Consider the following 17,152-nt stretch of genomic DNA (forward strand, 5'->3'; position numbering starts at 1 on the left):
TTTAGCACTTGAAATTTTGACAGGTGATAAATTTTTGCCTGATCGTTCGATCTAATACCTTTGTACGGTTTGAAAAATTTTGTGCAAGTCCTATGTTGGAACGCAAAATCTGTTGCCTCTTAGATTTTGCCCCTTCAATTGTCAAAATAGGCAACTTGTTTGTCTTGTGTTTTGTTTACTCGTATCTGGATATATCCAAATTAGCAGAAGTTTGTAACACCTCTCTTTCTTAAAAAGGACATCCTAAGGAACATTTTAAAGCAAAATTGCTGAAAAAATGGCAGTTTAGCCGAAATCGCAGATTTTGCTTCCCAACCTACATAGTTTTTTGAACTTGGGCAAAGCTAGATTGAAAGATCATTCAAAAATTCATCTCCACCCAAAATTTCAAGTGCTAAAAAGCATTTTTCGATTTTTGGTGAATGTTTGAAAAAAATTAAACTTTAGCAATTTTAATAAAAAAGTAAAGATTTTTGAAAAAAAACAAGAGTTTGATAATTATAGCAAAAAACAAAACTTTATGGCAATCATTTGCGAAAATCGACACTTTTATGCAATTTTTGTAGAAAAAGCGAGAGTTTTGGGTAGTCTTTGAAAAAAAAATACTTTTTAGAATTTTTTGCAAAAAAACTACAACTTTTAGCCATTTTCTTAAAAAGCAACATTTTTTGTCAATTTTTGAAAACACAAAAATTGTTGACAATTTTAGCAGGAAGTAGAAATTTTTAGAAATTATTGGTGAAAAACGACATGTTTTTGCAATTTTTGTGAAAAAAACAAAACTTACACTTTTTTGTCAATTTTTAAGAATACAAAAATTGTTGTCAAGTTTGGCAGGAAGTAGACATTTTTAGCAATTATTGGCAAAAAACGACACGTTTTTGCAATTTTTGTGAAAAAAACGAAACTTTTAATAATTTTTGGAATTTTTTGCAAAAAAACGACAATTTTTAGCCATTTTGCTAAAAAGCAAAATTTTTTTGTCAATTTTTGAGACTACAAAACTTGTTGACAAGTTTGGCAGGAAGTTGACATTTTTAGCAATTATTGGCGAAAAACGACAAGTTTTTGCAATTTTTCTAAAAAAAACGAAACTTAATAATTTTTGGAATTTTTTGCAAAAAAAACGACAATTTTTAGTCATTTTACTGAAAAGAAAAATTTTTTGTCAATTTTTGAGAATACAAAAATTGCTGACAATTTTAACAGGAAGCTGGCATTCTCAACCATCATTGGCGAAAAACGACACGTTTTTGCAATTTTTGTAAAAAAAGCAACCCTTTTCATAATTTTTGGAAAAAAGTTACTTTTTGGAATTTTTTGAAAAAAAAACAACTTTTAGCATACCTAGCTCCTAAATTCCGAAAAATTTTAGAACTCACGCAGGCTTTCGCCGGCCCGGGATTTACTAGTTTCCAAAAACGCTGCTGGAGGCTCCAGGAACGACTTGAAATTCATCTGCAGTCGACTGCATGACGTATTGAAATTAGCTTGCAGAGTGAATTTAGGCTTTCCAACTGCATTTTGATCAAAAAATCGGCTGGAGTCTCCAAAATGACTTAAATCCTGTTGGAGTGCAGTGTGAATTTCGGATTTTCAACTTTATTTGATAAAATTTTGTGGAAATCTCATGTTTCAAAAATCTTCTGCAGGTTCCAGCTGTTTCCAACCGGTTTGTCTGGTTGAAAATATGGCATATATAAAATTTCAGCTTTCTAGGTCAATTTAGTAAAATTTTGATTTTTTTCTCATTATTTTTTGGCTTCGGTAAATTTGTTTTTCAAAAATTCACCAAAAATCGAAAAATGCACTTTACCACTTGGAATTTTGACTGGTGATAAATTTTTGTACGCTTTTTCGATCTAGCTTTGTCCAGTCCAAAAAATTTCGTGCTAGTCCTATATGTATGTTGGAAAGCAAAATCTGCGACTTCGGCTGACCTGTCAATCAAAATGGTCGCCACGATCTTTTTCGCGGAAAATAAATCAGTTGAATTTTTATATCTAGGTACTAATGTGTAAAAAAAAAACAAATCATCAGTTATAATAATATTTGTATTTATCAAAAAAAAACTTGAACATGATTTAGGTTACAATATTCGTTATAATACCTACTTATTCAATGTTTGATTTTTGTTTTTGTTTTTTGACACATTTCATACCTAATTCGTTTTACTTAAAAAATTACAATATTAAAAAAACACACACACAATTTCAGTCATACGTGTTATTCTACAAATTGAATATAGGTACAGGTATCGGCGCTACTAAGGGCTGAACATAATCAACGCCTACCGGAGTATGAACATTTTCGATGATTGGATTCACTGCAGCATAAGCATGACCTTCAATTGTACTGTACGCAAAACTTCCGCCTATGCGATCAGATTGTATTATAGCCGAATCTTGTTCTGGAACTCGAATTAATGATGTAATCGGTGAAATGATTGGATTTCCTTTGCAGTACGCCAGCAAAAAGAGTACCCATGCGACGTACTTTCATTCGAAGCCACACATAAAAAATGAAACAAAAATTGAAGAAGGATTTTCAATACTTGACTGATAATAAATTTTCAAAATGAAGTGATGGTAAATTATATTAATAAGTAATTAAATAATTCTTACTTGAAACATGCCAGCAAAATTCATTTCTATAAAATTTTCAAATTGATTTTTTTCTACAAGACGTATCAAAACACAGGTAGGTACTTGTGAAATGAAACAGCGAGTCACCAGCGTACATAAACAACTGATCATATAGTGTATATCTTCTTGGTTGGAAGTGCACCTTCTATTCTTCGAATAATAAGCCATCGGCAGAATTGTATTGCTTTCATTGTTATACCTTTATTCACTTCTCATGGTCATGTTATTAACCCCAAAATACAAACAAAGGTAAAGAGTTGCACGTTTATTAGTGGTTTCAAGTTTACATGCTCGAGTTGTATGTACCTCTATACCTACCTGTCGTTATGAGGATAAAGAATCAAAATTCTTTTAGTTTTTTAATGCATCGAATCATACATCGCAAATGCAAATAAAAGTCGAATGATTATTCATTTAGAATTATTAGTTCAGTTATGTAATAATAATGATTTGAGAAATGAGAAGTTGTACTTGTGTGCTTATTTGGCCATGATTTTTTGCTAGCCTTATAATATTTCATAATCATATCTGTTTTTCGACTCATTTTAAGCCATCAATTCTTAGTACGTGTGGACTGAAATTTTCATTCAAACAAAAGCAAAATATTGTCCTCAGAAATCAACAGGTCTCAATTACTGGTTTTTGGAGACTTTCATTTCTAAATGATTGAGTTAGATTCCTTTTGGATTTCCGACGTTATTTTGCAATTTATGGAGAAAAGATCTCTCGGTGATATGAAATTATAATTTTAGGTATTATTACTCGTAATAAGAACCGCGTACAAAATAATCCTCAAAATAAAAAAAGAAGGTTTTATTCGGTAAAATTTATATAGGTTAGTGGAATAAATAAAATATTGTCATACAAAACTCAAAAAGACAAAAAAATAAAAACGATAACCATACAATATTAAAAAGAGAGATAAAACAAACAAACAATCAAATCCGCTGGACTTGATGAACGAGCCTAAAAAAATCAACAAGAATCGTCTACAATAACATTCCAAAATAAATAAACAATTTTATTACTTAAAATACCTACATATGGTAACAGTTATAGTATAAAAAAAAATAATTCGCGAATAAACATTATTTTTGTTCCATCTAGATGGGGAGAAAAAAAGTCAAAAATCTACACTTAAAAGTTAAAACGTAAAAAATCGTATAGTAATTGTTTCGAAAAAGTTGCCCTGTCTTGATTTCTTTTTGATCGTCAAATATCTTTGTTGTACTTGTACAACATAGAGGGGGTAAAAAATTACAATCGTAAAAAATCAATATATAAAATTTGAAAAAAAAAATCGAAAACGAGGTAACAACGAGCCTTTTAGGCGTAAAAAAATCACTGATACCCTGTATCAATTTTCAAAAATAAATGATATGGAAGAAAAACATATCTCATAATATAATATATAAGCGATTAAAAACGTTCGATTTGTCCATCAGTTAAAAAAATTATTAGATTGTCTTTTAATCTATCGAATAATATAAAAAAAAAAGAAGAAAAAACAGTAAAAAGGCAGTGAATAATATTAGTACACATTAATTGACTTATTCGTAAAAATGATAGACAAAAGAATGAATATAAAACACCATTATATAAGTCTAGAATTTTTCAAGTAATATGCTAATAAACTATATACAAATCTGTACTGTGTAACTGTTTCGATCATCAGCATTCTTTGGTGGCGCATTAACAGCACAACTCTAGCGATATCCAGTTCCTTTAAATTGAAAAAAAAAAAAAAAAAAAAAAAAAAACGTTCCGTTATTAATGATTGAAAAACTAAGACGAAAAATAGAGAATAAAAGGTTGACAAACTTCGTTCAACATTTACCTGGTTATGATCTAAGGTATACAATAACAAATCGCTCAAAATGGTCACCGCTGTTCGACCAATACCAGTGCAGCAATGTACCAAAACAGGTGGATTTCTATTATGTTGCGATGGGATCTCCGTAATTGTATGCTGACGAACGGAACTCAATTCTTCGATAAAACCTGAAAGCAAATGAGAAAAATTGAAAAATTAATTCGATTAAAAAAAAATAGAAGGAAAATTTCAAAGTTATATCGAAACAATGAAAATAGCCAAATTTTTTTTAGGAATTTTAGCATAAAAGTAGAACAAGGACTGGCATTCAATTTTTTTTTTTTAAATCAACTTTTGACATCAAAAAAGCTCGGAAAATTAGACAAAAAAGTGACAAAACATGAGCAAAACATTTTTCTGTTGAAAAAAACGACCTAAAAAACCTGATTTTTAATTTTAGAAAGTTGGACCAAGTATTTTGCAGTTTTTTGAAACAAAAAAAGCGAGACTTCTAGTTTTTGGGATTTTTTTTTTGCCAACAAGGTGAGAATTTTTGCAATTTCTGGCGATAAACAAAGTTTTGACGAGAAGCGAGATTTCGACAATTTCAACAAAAAGGCTTTTTGGAAATTTCTGAAAAAAAAAGGTGGACCATTACCTACTTGGATAACTTTTGAAAAACAGTAAAATTTATTGGAACTCTTTGCAAAAAAAATTTTTTTTAGCTATTTTTGAAAAAATGAGAACTTTTGGCAATTTTAGCAAGAAACGCGTGTTTTTGGAATTATTGACAAAAAAGTGATAATTTTTGACAATTTCTACCAAAAAACCGAGACTTGGGTAAATCTAGAAAAAAAACCTTCGATTTTTGTCTGAAAGCAACTTTTTGACAATTTTAGCAAAAAGCAGAACTTTTTTTGTAAATTATTATTTATCAGTAAAAAATGATATTTTTCGTAATTTTCGTCAAAAAAGCGAGACTTTTTGCAATCTTTTGTTTTAGAACAAACAAAACGTGCTTTTTGCATCATTTATGGCCAAAAGCTAAATTTATTAGCAATTTTGAAAAAAAAGGACGAATTTTGGCTAATGTTTGGCAAAAAAACAGAATTTATCAGCTCAGCAGTTTGGTCAGAAAAATCAACTTTCTGATAATTTTTGAGCAAAAAAATGATACTTTTAGAAATTTGTTGCGATTTTTGGCAGAAAGCAGGATCTTATAACAATCTTAACAAAAGGCAGGGCTTTGTAACCCTAAAATTGAAAAAAGCAAAAATTCTCAAAAATAATCTGACATAAAATCGATTAATAGAAACGACTGCAAACATGATAAAATATCTCTCTCGAAATGTGCGAAAAAAATGTTCAAAAATTTTTCAAGATGACTGAAAATTTCCAAAAATTGATCAAAAACTATTAAAAATGAATAATAATTTATAAAAATTGCACGAAATATCATAAAAACGATTAAAAACTATGTAAGAGTTGGCAAACATCTTTTAGAGTATCAAAAATTGGCATAAATTCATCATTTCATCAAAATCGAATGGAAAATTGTCTAAATTACACAAAATAGTCCTTAAAAATTGTCAAAAGTAATGAAAATGTGAAAAAATTTTCCTTACTTATTTCCAAAAAAAAAAAAAAAAAAAAATGTAAAATATCGGTAAGAACAAAAATTAGCAAAATTTCCATCGTTAAGACCTATTAAAATTACGAAAATAACAAAGCATCTCGAGATGCCCCCCTCCTCTATTCGAACAGGAACCCGATTTTTGAAAAGGAATACTCTTAAACCCTCATAATCAAAATTTCACCTGCTCAAATTGATTTTCGAATTAGGAAAATTCTTTAAAATTCAAAATTGGCTCATTTTTGAAAATTCATAAAAAAATATTTGCGAATATTATAATTATTCAGTAAAAATTACGGAAATTTGTCTTGAAACTAGTATCAACTCCTTCGAGCCGAGTTTTGCCATTTCCAGTCATTTTAGAGCCTCCAGCGTGATTTTTGATTTCTCCAGAAGGCGTGAAAATTAATTTGAGTTGCTAAAAATCGAGTTGTGGCTCATTCCAGACCCATTTAAATGCTGGTCAAAAAAATACCATTGATGTGTCGCTCTGGAAACCTGTTCAGATGAAGATAAATGCTCCAAACAGGTTAAGAATAAGTCACAACGCGATTAGTCTCTGTCTAAATAAATCTCCACACTTTCTGGAGAAATTTTAAAATTCTGAAGAAATCGAAAATTCTGCTAGTTTCCAGAATGACTAAAAATGTATAAATTCCCGAAAATAATCAATTTTGAATTTTCAAAAAATCGCCCAAAATCGAAAAATCAATTTTGACTGCCAAAATTTTGGTTATGGGGTTTCAGACCATTTCCTGGAAAATGATTAAAATGCCATAAAAACATCGAGGCAAAAAATTGATGTAATATTATTTGAGGGCAAAAAATGCCCAAGATATCAAAAAAATGTTGATAATTTCGAAAAATTGATCAAAATTACATAAAGTATTATTTAAAAGCAAGAAAATTGGCATAAAAATGACTAAAAATTAAAAAAATCCCATTTTTCAATTTTCCTAGTGACACGTGTTTCTATTTCACTTTTGCCCTCCTTTCCTAAAAAATTTTTATATCATCTCATCTTGAAAAAAAATTACATATAAAATAGAATATACAAAAATTAAAATTCAATCATTTTATAATTTTTTTAAAACTAAAATTGTATTTAATAATTTCAAATCTATTTATATTTTTATTAAAAATCAATTATTAATTAAACATAGGTAAATATTAATTTAATTTTTTTTTTAGAATTAGAATTTTGGAAGAAAAAAAAAGTTCTATTATCCGGCCAAGCAAAGGGCAATACGTAAATTTGTTCCCAGCAAATAAGCAAACAGAGGGTGCATGAAACTAAACACAAATATGCAATAGAATAATTCATTCCACTTACCCAAAAAATGAGCTACATCTTTAGGACATCCGTCGTTTACCCATTCGGTGTACTGTAAATGCCAAATACCTCGAACACGTCTGGACGAGCTATGAAATACACGTAATTTAGTCGTAATACAATGTCCGGTCTCTTGCGAAAACTGACTCCAGACTTGGAACTGTAAAATTTTAAAATAAACATTACTATCGATTTTTTTCCACCAGTCTTCGTAATATGTATATCGTGTCTCCTTAATTTACATACCTCTCCGCTTTCGAAAGGTTTATCCGTCAACGTAGAGTGATAATAAGGAACGGTGTTGCAGTCGTTTAAATCGCTCAAGTTTACCACCAGGTATACGTCTGTTTCCCAGATCATTTGCCAGAAGTGGTTAACTGTCGATGGGAGGGGACTTTGAGCAGCAATGTAGAATTTTTGTTGATTACCAACCGAAGCCTGAAACACCCAACAGCAGGTTGTAAAATCGACACGTTTCAAAATTTATGTTTTCATTTTCAAAATAATTGACATGAATAGTACCGTGATATTGGAAGCGTTAATGTATCCGTGTTTGTTTTCTTTGGTAGGACTCAAACGTACACGATTTTCTTCGTAAGGTAAAATATCCTTATGCCTGAAAAAAAAAAAACACACAAATAGTTGAAAAACCATAATTATTTCACGTTAGAGGAAAAAAAAAGATGTTTTTTAGAAAAATTAAATTCACCTATTTCGATTGATATTCTCCGGTAGATGAGCGGTGGTAAAATCGGTGTTGCTTTTGAACCTGGGAATTTTCTCGAATTCGAATATCAATTGACTATCTTCCAATTTACGTTCCAATAATTGACACTGAAACAGATTCTCGTAATATTACACACACCCCTCTTCGAATAAGGAAACGGGGTAGAAGGAAGACGATAATTAACTCTACTAACCATAGCTTCTTTAGAGATAGAGGTCGGTAGCGGATGTTTGGGTAGCGTATCGTGTAACCCTGCACCTGGCCGAATCCCGTCAACCATATCGTCGTCGTGACGATTACCATGCTTGTGTTTAGTACCGCCGCCGAGAATTCCGCCCCATTTACGACGTCCTTTCTGACCACCACCTCGATCCTTGCTCAACGTTCCGGAGTGATTGCTATCGAAATGAGACGAATCTGTAACGTAAACCAAAAAAAAAAAAACACATTATTCGATCTTCCGGTGCAACAATATTCCACAAGTCGAACAGATTCACTCACCGAAGGAGGTATTAACCGAATGATTAGCCGAAGTAAGTCTGGACGACGACGATGTAGAGGACGGATTCGAGAAAGAGATACTTTTATTAGCGTCTGCGCCGCCGATACTGCTGCCAGTGCCCGAAACCGAAGCTTTCATTTCGTCAACTGTCACAGAAGCTGCCGATGTAATGGTAACGTTCGTTACGTTATTTCGATCCGTTGTCATCGAAGGACCAGTCGAACTAGTCGCCGTTGTCGTCGTTATCGTCACCGTGCTCATTTCCGGAGCTGATTGTATACTGGAAGCTCTGCTACGACTTTCGACCATGCTAGATGATGCACCGCCACCGGCGCCGAGACCGACTGCGATCCCACTACTGCTGCTACCTAGTCCTGCTATGTTGTTCGAGGTGTCGATCGAATGCTGCTGCTGCTGCGATGGCGGTGGCCATGGTAGAGGAACGTTTTCGTAAATAGGTTCGGAGATGTTACCAACTGAAATGAAATCGAACGAGATTATAAAATGAGTATTGGAGGGCGTTGATTGGTTTCGAAAAAAATCACCACATACCGCCATTATAAAGATTGCTGCCGACCATGTAGGATGTGACAGGAGTTGGTGAGAAAACACCTCCGTTTTGTCTCTTCATGTATAAACCGACCGGATCTAATTTAGCTTTCAAATCGTTTATTCTCTGAAATTCAAAAATCAATAAATTAATTTTGAAACCATTCCATTTTTTCAGGTATCTATGCACAAAAACAGTGATCTGATCATTTCTTACTTGTTGAGGATCCAGCATAGCTAAATTAGTATACGTTCGATGGGCTTCAGCATTAGGTAACATGTTGGAATACTGCAAATTACGATAATCGGTATATGGCAAATTGTACGGTGACCGAGACGATACCAAATCAGGGCTCGATCCGCTGACCTGAACGTAAAAACAAAAGTTTACAAATGAATCCACCACTATGGACTAAAAAATAATTCAAAAACTCTTCCAGGTGATCAATTGATCACTCACCTGCGAACTTATAATATAATGACTATGATGAGCGAACGTCTGCGACGCCAAATCGGGCGTACTATTGCTACTCGGTCTATTGATCGGGTACGGTGGGGGTGGTTTGCATAAATGCATCATTTGCATACCTTGGATTAGGTTATTGGTAACGGTATCCAATTCAGGAGTGCTGCAATACAAAACATCACCATAATGTAGCCAAATCGCCAACTAGTCAGGATGATTGATTATTGTTCTACACCTCAATACAAAGAAATTTAGCCCAGATGCCCATTTTTCTACCTCACCATGGAACTTTTCAATAGAAAACTGAATTTTCTGATTGAAAGTTGCAATTTCCAGTTGATAACCAAACTTCCCAAATTTGATGGGTTTTCCAAAAACAAAAGTTGAGATTTCAGAAAAAAACTGAGAACTTTCTTAATGAACTTCAACTTCCCACATAAAAATTGAACTTTACCATTATTTTCATTTTTAAACAAAATAATAAACATCATTATTCTGGCGATTTCTTCACCAACGATTCGCCATAAGAAAGAAGAAAATCCGCATGGTGATTTCTGGTAAATCTGTCACCAAGAAGGTCATGGGGAAATTCTGGTGATTTCTTCATCAACGATGCGCCATAAGAAAGAAGAAAATCCAGGTGGTGACTTCTGCTGAATTCTGGTGAATCTGTCAACATGAAGTCACCAGAATTCACCAAGGCGTCACCTGAAATTCAAGAAAATTTTCAAGGGCTATGAGGACATTTTTTCACTAACGATTCGCCATTAGAAAGATGAAAATCCTCAAAGTGGCTTCTGGTGAATCTGTCACCCAGAAGTCACCAGAATTCACCAAGGAGTCGCCAGCCATTCAAAAAAATTTTCAAGTGTCAGGAGGACATTCCAGTAATTTCTTCCCCAATTATTCGCCCATAAGAAAGAAGAAACATGGTGACTTCTGGTGAATCTGTGACCAATAAGTCACCAGATGGTCAAAAAAAATTTCAGGGGCTATGAGCACATTCTGGTAATTTCTTTACCAATGAATCGACATAAGAAAGACAAAAACTCTCATGGTGACTTCTGGTGAATCTGTCACTAAGAAGTCCTCAGAATTCACCACAGAGTCACCAGACATTCAAAATAAATTTCATGGATCATGAGGACATTCTGATCATTTCTTCATTCTCCATAAGAAGAAAATCCACGTGGTGACTTCTGACGAATCTGTCACCAAAAAGTCACCAGAATTCACCAGAATTCGCCAAGGAGTCACCAGACATTCAAAAAAATGATCAAGGGCCATGAGCATATTCTGATTATTTCTTCATCAACAATTCCCCCTAAGAAGAAAATCCATGTCGTGACTTCTGGTGAATCTGTCACCAAGAAGTCACCAGAATTTACCAAGGAGTCACCAGCTGTTCAAAAAAATTTTTTTGGGTCATAAGGACATTCTAGTAATTTTTTCACCAATGATTCGCCCACAAGAAAGAAGAAAATCCGCATTATGACTTCAGATGAATCTGTCACCAAGAAGTCACCAGAATTCACCCAAATTCACCAGGCATTCAAAAAAATTTCCAAGGGTCATGAGAACATTATGGCGATTTCTTCACTAATGATTCACCCATAAGAAAGAAGAAAATCCACGTGGTGACTTCTGGTGAACCTATCACCAAGAAGTAACTAGACATTCAAAAAAAATTTCAAGGGCTATCTCTGAATGTCATTTATGTCATTGAAGAGATTGAGACCAAACTGAACAATATTCCGACCTAGAGCCCTGCGCCAACGACGAAATGATCGGCGGCGGCTATGGTGAGCGCAGCGTTGTGGCTGGCGGCGTAGCCGATTCCAGCCGACGTTTCCGGCGGCGGCAAAAATTTTACTCGGCTGCGGCTCAGCCGGCTACAAAGATTGAAATTTTGAGGTAATTTTCCGTAAATCATAAAATTACCTCAAAATACAAATTTTTTGCGAAAATTATTCAGCTTCTCAAATAAGCATTTAGCATTCTTTTCCAAGCTGAGAAGAGAAATCCTTCTAGGTAGTGCGTGGCAAAATTGAAAAATTTAGCCACTTGAAAAAATCCAAAATATGAGGAAAATTTCCCTGAAATTTGCCGTTTGAGTGATTTAAATCGGCTCAGCCGAGCAAGGCGGCTTCAAAAATTTTTAAAGCGGCGGCGGCGGCTCAAAAAATGTGTGAAAAATTGGTGGCGGCGGCGGCGCGGCGCGGCGGCGCAGGGCTCTACCGACCTCATTTGGTTTCAAACCAAATGGGAAAAGTATGAAATTCAAACACAAACTTCCTTCTGTCTCAGTTGCCAAATGCTCAGAATAGAACAGAAATTAGACCCAAAAATTGACCTTATAGTAGATGGAGAGACTAGATGCCAATGACTATGTCTGAGTCCCTGCCGACGGTGCATGCTTGAAAAATGGTGACGTGATGGCAACAGTAGGTATAGGAATATGTTTTGTGCCAGACTCATTATTAAACATCTCTGAACACATCACTGAGTCAGAATACCAAATTCCCACCAATCTTACAGAGCTGATTGTGATTCGCACAGCCCTACGAATTCTGAAGGAAAATGGTATCAAGAAAGTGAAATTGTTGAGTGGTTCAAACCAAGCGACTATGGCACTCAATAACACTATTTCATGTTCATGTTGGTAGATGAATAATTGGAAGAATTCTCAAAATAAACCAGTGCACCATGAACAATTGTTTAAAGAAATTCTTGAGTTATGTAAAGAATTTGATAGTGTTGAGTTTACCCATGCATTTACTAGGAGGCATGAATATACCAACATTATTGCAGATTCTCTTGCTAAGCAAGCTGTCTACACTCGGACATTCTGGTGATTTCTTCACCAATGATTTGCCCATAAGAAAGAAGAAAATCCTCATTGATGACTTCTGGTGAATCTGTCATCAAGAAGTCACCAGACATTCAAAAAAATTTCGAGGGCCATGAACATATTCCGGTCATTTCTTCACCAACAATTCTCCATAAGAAGAAAATCCAAAATCCACATGGTGACTTCTGGTGAATCTGTCACCAAGAAGTCACCAGAATTTACCAAGGAGTCACCAGACATTCAAAAAAATTTCCAAGGGTCATGAGGACATTCTGGTCATTTCTTCAACAAGAATTCGCCAAAAGAAAGAAGAAAATCCGCATGGTGATTTCTGGTGAATCTGTCATCAAGAAGTCACCAGAATTCACCAAGGAATCACCAGACATTCAAAAAAAATTTCAAGGGTCATGAGGACATTCTGGTTATTTTTTCATCAACGATTGCCATAAGAAAGAAGAAAATTCACACAGTGACTCAGGGTGATTTTGTCACCAAGGAGTCACCACTTCACCAGCCATTCAAAAAAATGTTCAAGTGTCAGGAGGACATTCTGTTAATTTCTTCTCCAATGATTCGCCCATAAGAAAGAAGAAACATGAAGACTTCTGGTGAATCTGTCACCAAGAAGTCACCAGAATTCACCAAGGAATTACCCGACAGTCAAAAAAAATTTCAGCGGCTATGAGCACATTCTGGTAATTTCTTTACCAACGATTTGCCATAAGAAAGACAAAAACTTTAATGATGACTTCTGGTGAATCTGTCACCAAGCAGTCGCCAGAATTCACCAAGGAGTCAGCAGACATTCAAAAAAAATTTCAAGGGTCATGAGGTCATTCTGGTCATCTTTTCATCAACGATTCGCTATAAGAAAGAAGTGAAGAATATCCACATGGTGACTTCTGGTGAATCTGCCACCAAGAAGTCACCAGACATTCAAATAAATTTTCATGGGTCATGAGGACATCCTAGTGATTTCTTTGCCAACAATTCGCCATTAGAAAGAAGAAAATCCACATGGTGACTTTTACTGAATCTGCCACCATTTTCAACCAGCCAATTGAGAGAGTTCAACTTTCAAATTAAAACCCGAACTTTTTAGCTGAGGGCTCAACTTCTAAATTGAAATCTCAAAATTCCCATTAAAAGCTGAATTTTATAGTTGAGAGTTCAATTTTTCAAGTGAAAACTCAACTTTCCAATTGGAAGCTGGATTTCAATAAATTGAAAGTGAAACTTACTCAACAAAAGTTGAGCTTTTAAAAAGTGGCATTTGCACTTTTACAAATCAAAGTGGGAGGGGTCCTCAGAAAGTGGAGGGAGGAATATGGGAATCTGAGCTATTTCTTTATATTGACCGATTGACGTGTAGAACAATAATCAATCATTAAATTGCTTTCGACAAAAACGTACTGAGATCTGATTAAACTCTGATCTCATACCACATCAATTCAATGCTCAGCTTACCTATACGTGTGAATGACCTGATCGACATGAGGTACTGGTACATGCTCCGATCTATACAATCGCTCTACTTGAGCCACGTCCGGATAATGCTTATACATGTGATTGTGTTGCTGCAAATGAGCCGCCGAATGAATATCTGGATGACTACTGTACAGTACTGGATTCGGTATAACGTTACGAATTTCGTTACGATGGTTATGGTATTTCTTTTGGATAGCCGTCTCGTAATCTGGAGCTTGACGGTAACCGGGCAGTAAAGCTCTGCACAAAAAAATCACCAGCAATGTTTGAAAAAGTACTTTGTAATTTGAACGAACGAAATAATCCAAGCTTCGTTTTTACCTCAATCGATCAATTTCCGGATTAACCGATGAAAGGTCGAGACAAGAAGTAGATTGCGCTTTTTGCCTTTCCCATCCCATAATTGAATTTTCTTCGATCATTTTCATATTTTTATCTGAAACTTGCTCGTCCATTTTATAATCTCCGTCTATTTCTTCGTGGCTGCTATTCATATGCAATTCCTGCGCATAAAAATAATACAATTGAGATGAATTAATTTAGAATAATAGAGATGATTCGTAATGAAACCTGAGAAAGTCTACTAACATCCGGTGTATTTCTGGACAGCAAAGCTTTCACAATTTCCGCCGCGTTGCCTTGATCAGCTGATTGACCGTATTGAGCGAAAAATGTATGCTAAAAACAAAATCGTGATAATTAATCTCCGTAAAATAACCCTTAAGCTTTCCACTAGAGGATTCACTTTGCGTGATGATTCATCTACGGTAACATGACACCTTTCACAGAGACAGACGATTTAAATACCATAAATCTTATTAACGTTTACCTGATGAACGCACATACGCCAAACGTATTTGGCCGATTCCACGTCAGCGAATTGATAATGCACGGTTTCTTCGGGGATTTGACACTCGATACCGAAATACCGTTTATGATTAACTACGTTAGTAATATCTCTCCATCTGTGCGCATAAAATACGTATAAAATGAAAAAATGATCCGGAAATGAGACAAATAAAGGTTCCAAAATTGTGATCTCACTTGTAAAATTTGGCAGGTTGGGATACGTCGCTTCGAACAGTGATTCCAGTCAGTGAAATTCCGATCAATACTTCGTTACTACTTCCATCCTAAAAAAAAATCACGTTAAGTAATCTTGTAACGAAATCATTCTCATCAGTAAATGATTGTTTTAGCTTACTTTCGCAGTAAACGTCTCCTGTCCATATCCTTCTAATTGTTGAGCTGCTAAAATATAATACTCTTCGGCTGTACCTTGAGGTAACCCGGCTAAAGCTGCATGCTGACAAATAACAGCCTCGGTCAATTCGCCTTGATGACCGTTGATGATGTGTTTCGGGAACAAGACGAATTCTTTCAAGTACTCCGGCGTGTGCTTCTCAACGTCATGATTGCCAAATTCGGCTACAAAACAACATCGTTTAGTCAAACAAGCGAGACGAAACTTACGACGAAAATAAGACAATTATCTCGATACCTTGCATACTGTAACTAGCGAGTAATATAGCTTGTTCTGTATTACATTTTATTCGTCCTTCTATAACATCCGATTTGAGTTGTAAAAAGTAATGATACCTATAGGAATCGTAAAACGAGTCGATTAATGTACCGATAAATAAATCAATCAATAAGAGCGCCATAAAGTGAAACTCACCTAGTCATTTCATCAGTCAACAAATTGATACCGGAGACGTAGTACATGATTCGCAGATACAACGTGTACTTGATCGAATGCTTATCTAGCTGCCGTTTCAGCGGACGATCCAATTCAACCCATCTAGGAGCCCCGTTTCGAGAAACGTACCTTAATCCGAAAAACTCGGGCTGAGAAGAAAAAAATCATCGAGATCATTAGTCATCAATTGTCGTGGATTATGAAACAATTTCTTTCTCAGAACAGAACGTACCTGTTGGAATGAGAGTTTTTGGCAAATATTATCCAGACATTCCCTTCCGAGAGATTCGGTCGCCAACGTACACTCGACCGATGTGCTGTCCAGAAGTTCGACTCCGACGACGAATAGTGATTTTGAGACGACATTGTACTGGCGGCTTCTTTTCAATCGTAACTTGAATGGCATTTTTAGTCTCGATCACAGCTACATACGCGATCACCGTCTGTTGTAACGAATTTCAAACGTCCTTACCTTCCTGCATTATTGGTCTCGTTCACTGCTCGGTTAAATTTAGCGTATTCGTTGTGTTTCTTTGCATTATTATTTGTCTCCGTCAGATTAATTATTACGTACTATCAACAAATCGTATAGTATGATAATTATAGCACAAATGAATTGAAATTCCTGTGGCGTGTTTTTTTTTTATTGCAAGCTAGATGCGTTACGTTGAGTTCTAATCATGGCTAAATTGACTCTTTAAGCAGAAGGGTCACGACTTTCGGACTTTCTGACTTTCTTCCTTTGACAGTTTGACTATAGTCAAAGCTTTCTTCGTTATCCTGTTCGCCTTCGGCGTTTGCCTTTCGCCGAGTCATCAGACTCAGTCTCACGTCTCAGACTCAGACCAAAACATCTCCGCATCTCCTAGTTGAAATTTCTGCATTTTGTTGATGAAAGTTTTGCAATTTATTTTATTCAGGCACATCAACTTCTCTTTCTCTTCTCTTATCTCTTTCTCAGTTGCTCTGACTTGCTCATGACATGATGACGACGATGAGAGATCATCAAAATCAAATGACAGTAGTTTAGTTTTTCTGTAAACAGTGTAAACTACTGTACTCTGTACCTACTTAGTATGTACATTGTATGTACCTATCTGCAAAGGAATTGAGGCAAGATCTCATCGTTAAAAAGTTGGAGATGGAGAATAATTTTGAGTTTAGACTGACAGAACAGACAGAACTAAGAATACCTAAGTACCTACTTGTACCTACAATACAATGAGAGCAATACATTTAATAGCAAAAAAAAAGTTTGAAGCATTATACTTCAGTTCAGTTGAGTGAATTTATAAATTGACTCGTCGTTTTTCAATTCCAATACACTGCTGACAGCCATATCTGTATTAGTTTGCTCATGCTTTTTCTGATAATCATTATCGAATTTATGCTTACAATGTTGGGTTCCATTTCTAAAGCAGATATTTTTAGGTTTTCAGTTTTTTT

General features: G+C 34.8%; 1 protein-coding gene across 1 annotated transcript; it reads right to left on the minus strand.

The window, feature by feature from the left end:
- Positions 1–3,443: 3,443 nt before the first annotated feature.
- On the minus strand, positions 3,444–16,312 carry LOC135849938 (tyrosine-protein phosphatase non-receptor type 14-like). Its single transcript, XM_065370597.1, has 20 exons — positions 15,939–16,312; positions 15,686–15,855; positions 15,509–15,606; positions 15,212–15,435; positions 15,052–15,140; positions 14,837–14,972; positions 14,596–14,685; positions 14,329–14,510; positions 13,987–14,247; positions 9,663–9,831; positions 9,420–9,569; positions 9,206–9,329; positions 8,653–9,129; positions 8,345–8,568; positions 8,134–8,258; positions 7,947–8,040; positions 7,671–7,862; positions 7,425–7,584; positions 4,483–4,646; positions 3,444–4,368 (listed from the first exon to the last, which is right to left on the minus strand). Exons 1-20 carry the CDS (start codon positions 16,110–16,112, stop codon positions 4,240–4,242), a joined length of 3,432 nt encoding a protein of 1,143 aa, XP_065226669.1. The 5' UTR covers positions 16,113–16,312; the 3' UTR covers positions 3,444–4,239.
- Positions 16,313–17,152: the final 840 nt, after the last annotated feature.

This window comes from Planococcus citri, chromosome 1 (genome assembly GCF_950023065.1).
Source record: "Planococcus citri chromosome 1, ihPlaCitr1.1, whole genome shotgun sequence".
NCBI lineage: Eukaryota > Metazoa > Arthropoda > Insecta > Hemiptera > Pseudococcidae > Planococcus > Planococcus citri.